At 59.2% G+C, this 6,528-nt stretch overlaps 1 protein-coding gene across 1 annotated transcript in view; it reads left to right on the forward strand.

Annotated features, from left to right (window-relative positions):
- The window catches only part of TTYH1 (tweety family member 1), a 21,540-nt gene that overhangs the window by 13,958 nt on the left and 1,054 nt on the right, over positions 1 to 6,528 (forward strand). Inside the window, exons 7-12 of the mRNA XM_011997006.1 lie at positions 170 to 245; positions 855 to 910; positions 1,118 to 1,210; positions 1,448 to 1,540; positions 5,958 to 6,100; positions 6,231 to 6,276. Of these exons, the coding sequence (XP_011852396.1) occupies positions 170 to 245; positions 855 to 910; positions 1,118 to 1,210; positions 1,448 to 1,540; positions 5,958 to 6,100; positions 6,231 to 6,276 (507 nt within the window). The remainder of the gene's footprint in view (positions 1 to 169; positions 246 to 854; positions 911 to 1,117; positions 1,211 to 1,447; positions 1,541 to 5,957; positions 6,101 to 6,230; positions 6,277 to 6,528) is intronic.

The following is a 6,528-nucleotide window of genomic DNA, read 5'->3' on the forward strand; positions in this document are numbered from 1 at the left end:
GTCTGAGGGAGGAGGGGCTGGGGCCTGGACTCCTGGGTCTGAGGGAGGAGGGGCTGGGACCTGGACCCCTGGGTGCGGAGGGGAGCCGGGGAGCCAGGCACTGGGTGCTGTGGAAGTGCGGAATCGGGGCAGTTTCAGGTTTGAGCCCCTTTTCTGCTGCCTCACACAGGGCCTCAGTGACTTCTGCTCCAATCCAGACCCTTATGTCCTGAACCTGACCCAGGAGGAGACAGGGCTCAGCTCAGGTGATTTCCAAGGGCCCGGTGGGTCCGCCGGGTTGGGCAGTGCAGGCCCCGGCTTCCTCAGGCCTCCTCTGTGCCCGGTCCTGCCCAGGGTGGGGTGGGGGTACAGCCCGCCAGGCGAGACCCAGCCCTCTGGAAGGGAAGCAGGGCTCCTGGCTACTCCCCAGCTGGGAGCCCTCCTGGAGCCCCGCCACCGCCCAGGCCCAGACCCTCATCCCTTCCGCTCCCGCTGGCAGCGCCTCTCCTGGTGCGCTGGAAAAGAGGGCGGGATTAATACGCTGGTGCCAGGAAGAGAGAGGAGGGTCAGGAAAGGGTGCTTCTGGGCGTCAGGAATGGGGGCTTTCGCCCCCTGGAGAAAACTGGGGAGCACCATTAAGTCAGGGTTTCCCAGGGAGTACAGGGATGCGCACCAGCGCCCGCTCTGGCTGTGGCAGGAGCAGAAGGGACGCGGGGCTGGCGGGTCTCTGAAGGTAAGGCCATCTGGCTCCAGGAGGCCTCCAGAGCTGGGCTGAGGCCCCTAACCCTGCTAACCCCCCAGTCCCCGGCCTTCCCCTGGGAGGTCCCTGGGGGCCCAGGCTCATGGCCTCCTCCCCTCTCCTCCTCCCACTTCAGACATCCTGAGCTATTATTTCCTCTGCAACCAGGCCGTCTCCAACCCCTTCCAACAGGTTAGGGCTGCGGGCAAGGGAAAGGGGTGTTGAGGGAACCAGAAATCTGGACTCTGAAGGGAGGGGGAGGGACTGGGGCTGGGGCCTGGACTCCTGGGTTCCGGGGAGGATGCAGGCCAGGGGCCCAAGTGCTGTGTCCGGAGGAGAGGAAAGAGGGCCGGGGGCGTCGACTCCCGGGTCCTCCTCCCTCCCTTTCTCTTTCTGCAGAGGCTGACCCTGTCCCAGCGAGCTCTGGCCAACATCCACTCCCAGCTGCTGGGCCTGGAGAGAGAAGCTGTGCCTCAGTTCCCTTCAGCGCAGGTCGGTGGGTGGGCGCTCCCCAGACACGGGGACCCCAAGGGGAAGGCGGGAGGGGCACGGTGGAGCTGTGGGGCGTAGGTGGGACCCAAAGAACCGGACCCCTTGGCCGTGTGTGGGCGGGGCCCTGGGTTGTGGGCGGGGCCGCAGAGCTGGGCGGGGCCCTATCTTGTGGGCGGGGCCAGGGCGCTGGGCGAGCCTGACAAGTAGGTGGGAAAACGACCTGTCCTCGCCCTGCAGAAGCCTCTGCTGTCCTTGGAAGAGACTCTGAATGTGACAGAAGGAAACTTTCACCAGTTGGTGGCACTGCTGCACTGCCGTGGCCTGCACAAGGTGAACCCCCTTCCCCTTCCCAATTTCTTCTCCCACGGGGAGTCTTGGGAGCCTCTGCCTCGACCCACAGAACTAGCTCCTTCCTCTCCTTGATTTATCTGTCCTATATCTATTCTCTACCTGTCGTCTACCTACCTATCAAGCATTATCCATATTCCTTCCCTCCTCCCTCCCTTTCCCCCCACCAACTCCCGCACTCCTCCCTGGGTCCCCATCCCACCCTCCCCCTCCATTCCTGCCACCTTTTCCTTCCTTGTCTTCTCTCCTCTCTCCTTCCTCCTGCCTCTCCCTCCCTCCTAGAGGCTGCCGCTCAGTGAGTTCAGGAGTAAGACTGCCTGGGTTCCAGTCCTAGCTCTTGACCAAGGGCAAGTCACCTAACTTCTGTGTACCTCAGTTAGTTCCCTCACTTATAAAACTGGGATTGCAAGAGTGGGCACCTGTCCAGCTCCCCTGGGGCGTATGCTGTTCATACACTGGACAGGCAGGGGCGGGCAGGGTGCCCAGGAGGAAAGATATCTGGTGTCCTGTGGACTCCGGCTTGGGCTTTGCTGTAGGCTGCACGGCCACAGGCAGGTGAGCATGGCTGACTCTGCTTCCCACCCGTACCGTGAGGAAGGACGAGTGTTATTATTATTTTTTTTTTAACTGGATGGTTGTGAGGATTGAAAAAAAAAAATTCCTTATAAAACAGTAGGAGCTGACCAGGCGCAGAGGCTCACACCTGTAATCCCAGCACTTTGGGAGGCCGAGGCGGGCGGATCACCTGAGGTCAGGAGTTCAAGACCAGCCTGGCCAACATGGTGAAACCCCGTCTCTACTAAAAATACAAAAAGTTAGCCAGGCGCGGTGGTGGCGCCCACCTATAATCCCAACTACTCGGGAGGCTGAGGCAGGAGAATTACTTGAACCCGTGAGGCAGAGGTTGCAGTGAGCCGAGATTGCGCCACTGCACTCCAGCCTGGGCGACAAGAGCGAAACTCTGTCACAAACAAACAGACAAACAAAACCAGTGAGAGCTGTTCGAAAACACACACCCGAGGATGCCTTTCCCGGGCCAGTCTGCCCATCACAGACCGCACGTGTGCATAGCTTCACCGAGTACCTGACCCTGTTGCGTTTCACAGGTGGTAACTCATCGATGACTCATAACAATGCTATGAGGAAGGAACTATGATTATCCCACTGAACAGACTTAGAAGATGAGGTGCAGAGTTGAGGGACTTTCCCAAGGTCCCACCAGCCAGCCTGTGCACACTGAAGAGAGAGGGACCTTCCGGAGGGCCCCACCCTCTGCCCCCCACAGCCAGGCAGTTGCCCAGTCTTGTCCTTTCTGCTTCTGGAATGCCTTTATCCATCTACTGTCAATGCCCAATGCCCCTACTGCAGCTGAGGCCTCGTTCTGTCTGCTGGAGAAGGAAGCATGGTCCCTTCCCCATCTGTCCCCCCATGGACCCTAGAATAGGGCTGCCAGATTCAGCAAACAGCAAACCACTCTGCTGTAAGTATGCCCGGTGCAATGCTGGGGAGATACTTACCCTAGAAAATTATGTATCTGTCCTCCTCCTTCCCTTCCCTCCCTCCACAAAGGGGTCTGGGGGTCCTGTATTCCAGCCCAGTTTCTGCCTAGGCCACAGAAAACTGCCTGGACCCCGGTTTATCCTTATGGGCATCTGATATTCAAATTGAACTGGAAGTCCTGAATTTGATCTGGCAACCCTACCCAAAAGGGATTCATCTACACCATACCTGGACCTGAGCTTTCCCTGGTCTGGCTCAGACGGACCCCTTCTGTGGCTCCCACTGCCCCCCACCCTTCTGAAATTGGCATTCCGAAAAGGGAGTGGGGAGCAAGCACTGAAGCCATGTTCAGAATTGCCGACTATTGAGCTGGGAAAGGTTGGGCCCCCACCCAGCCCAGGGCTGCCCTGATCTTTTGCATAAGGATAAACTGGGGTCCAGGCACTTTTCTGTGGCCTAGGCAGAAACTGGGCCGGAATACAGGCCCCCAGACTCCTTCGTGGAGGGAGGGAAGGGAAGGAGGAGGACAGATCACTCTACCCTCCCCTACGGCCGCACCATGAGACCCTGGGCTTCCATCTCCCCTGTCAGGGCATCAGGGTCCTCACAGATTAAAAATCAAGAATAATCAGCCAGGCCGGGCACTGTGGCTCATGCCCCTAATCCCAGCGTTTTGGGAGACCAAGGTGGGTGGATCACCTGAGGTCAGGAGTTTGAGAACCGCCTGGCCAACATGGCGAAATCCCATCTCTACTAAAAATACAGAAAAACTAGCCAGGCGTGGTGACGCACCCCTGCATTCCCAGCTACTTAGGAGGCTGAGGCACGAGAATTGCTTGAACCGGGGTGGTGGAGATTGCAGTGAGCTGAGATCATGCCACTGCACTCCAGCCTGGGCGACACAGTGATCATCCATCTCAAAGAAAAAAAAAATAAAATAAAATAAAGGGGGCTGGGCATGGGTGCCTTGTGCCTATAATCCCAGCACTTTGGGAGGCCCAGTGGGGCAGATCAGAACTCCTTGAGCTCAGGAGTTCAAGACCAGCCTGGCCAACATGGTGAAACCCCATCTCTATTTTAACATTAAAAAAAAAAAAAAATCAACAATAAGGGACATCAGGGATGAGGAGGAAGGAGAGGGTATGCGCTGGAGCCTAAGTGAATCAGCTCCATCTCACTTCTGCCCTTTCCAGACTGTGTGATTCCGGACAAGTAACTTGCCCTCTCTGGGCTGCAACTTCTTTCCACCATTGCAAAAGGCAGCAGCGTGTGGGGGTCAGTGTCTGCCTGGCAGGGCTGTTGTGAGGATGAAGGACAGTGTGCATGTACCACTACTCTCAAAACAGAGCCTCCATTGCCCCGACAGGTCCCTACCCTGCCCTCACTGGCTTAGTAACAGACACCCCACCTCAACCAGGTGTTCCTGCCAGAAACTCAGGCTTATCCTTCCACAACCAGCTCCCTGCTCTTACCTCCCACAACCATTCTCGGAACAAGTTCTGTTGGCCCTTCCTCTGAAACCTATCTGGACTCCCACCACTGTTCCTACCTCCACCACTGTGCCCGGGTCCCCGCATCCTAAACGCCATGACCGCAGGGGCCTCTTCCCTGTCCCCCCCTCGCCTACCCCCGTCTGTCCTGCATGCAGCAGCCAGCCAGCCGGGTGATCCTTTTAAAACACAATCCGATCAAGTTCTTCCTCTGCTTAAAACCCTTGGTGATTCCCCCTGGACACGGATTAAAATCCCTGCTCCTCGCCCTGACCTACAAGGGCCTGGGTGGTCAGTCCTGGATACGTCTGCCTCTGGCCTCAGCCCTTCCCAGCTTCCTCTGCACAGCCCTCTGCCTGGCTCTTTCCTGGAGGACCCATCCCTGCTGGTGGGGTCACCCGACCTACTCCCACCCTGCACTGACCCTCGCCCTCCTACCTCGTCGCACACACCACCCTCTGAGATGACCTTCTCTGTCCTGTTTACCGAAGTTTCCTGGTACTGGGGGCAGCGCCCGGGGCGGAGCAGGCTCTGTCAACCCCCACTGAGTGCATTAGGCTGTGCAGGTGCTTAGCATTCGGTGAAGGCCGCTTCTGCTGATTTCTTGGGATGACAGTCATCAGAGCCAGCATTTGTTGGCGTGTTGAGTGTGTATTGTGTGTGTGGTGTCATCCTGAGCCACTGGTTGGTTCTTTTACGTGCCGTTCCATGTGCTGTAGCCCCCACGGACACTTGACTGGGTGCAGAGTTGCTGTTGGTTGCCACATCGCGGGAGGGGGTCCTCCTGGCATCTGGTGGGTGGAACTGAGCGGTGCTGCTCAGCACCCCACAACACACAGGGCAGTGCCGTCACCACAGAGAATGATCTGGCTCAAAATGTCAGCAGGGCCCAGGTTATGAAGCCCTCACCCCTGGGCCAAGGCGGAGCTGGCGGTGGCTGGCCTGCGGGCGCTTGGTACAGGAGAGGATGCTTCTGCAGGGGGTGCCGCTGCCGAGACGCAGAAGGGAAACAGGAGGGGCAGTTCTCAGGTTCCTGGGTAGATGAAGATGGAGGAGAGGGCCCAGGGCTGGTGGGAGATGCTGGACTGGTTCTGGATGTGGGGTGCTGGTGGGGAAGGATCCATGTGAAAGGGAGATGGGGACCTGCAATGACACAGGGTTGGGGGGGGGTGTGCAGCTCAGGAGACGCCAAGTCTGGAGTCTGTGCAATTAATTTCTGAGTGCCAGGCCTATCACACCAACGACCCCACTGTATTCTCAGAACTGCCCTTTGACAGGGGAAACTGAGTCACAGAGCAGTCAGCTGACGTGTGCAGTACCACAGCTGGGAGGACAGCCAGACTGGTGTGCACAGTGTGTGCTGGTGGGGGAGGGGGTGGGGGCACTGCCCGATGACGCCCTCCCCTCAGGACTATGGCGCAGCCCTGCGGGGCCTGTGCGAAGACGCCCTGGAAGGCCTGCTCTTCCTGCTGCTCTTCTCCCTGCTGTCCGCAGGAGCACTGGCCACTGCACTCTGCAGCCTGCCCCGAGCCTGGGCCCTCTTCCCACCCAGGTCAGGAGCAGGGGAGGGCAGGGTCCTGGGGAGCGGGGGCAGCACCTGGGGACCATGGTTGGGGTGGGGGGTGCAGCCTCCTGATGGGTCCCCATCCCGCCTCTCTGCCATGCCCCGCATCAAACCCCAGTGACGACTACGATGACACAGACGATGACGACCCTTTCAACCCTCAGGTACTGGACGCCTGGGCCTGAGGGAGGAGGGGCTGGGGTCCTGGACTCCTGGGTCTGAGGGAGGAGGGGCTGGGGGCCTGGACTCCTGGGTCTGAGGGAGGAGGGGCTGGGGGCCTGGACTCCTGAGTCTAAGGGAGGAGGGGCTGGGGGCCTGGACTCCTGAGTCTAAGGGAGGAGGGGCTGGGGGCCTGGACTCCTGGGTCTGAGGGAGGAGGGGCTGGGGTCTGGACTCCTGGGTCTGAGGGAGGAGGG

The sequence above is a fragment of the Mandrillus leucophaeus genome, unplaced genomic scaffold, assembly GCF_000951045.1.
Source record: "Mandrillus leucophaeus isolate KB7577 unplaced genomic scaffold, Mleu.le_1.0 Scaffold53, whole genome shotgun sequence".
NCBI classification, from domain to species: Eukaryota; Metazoa; Chordata; class Mammalia; order Primates; family Cercopithecidae; genus Mandrillus; species Mandrillus leucophaeus.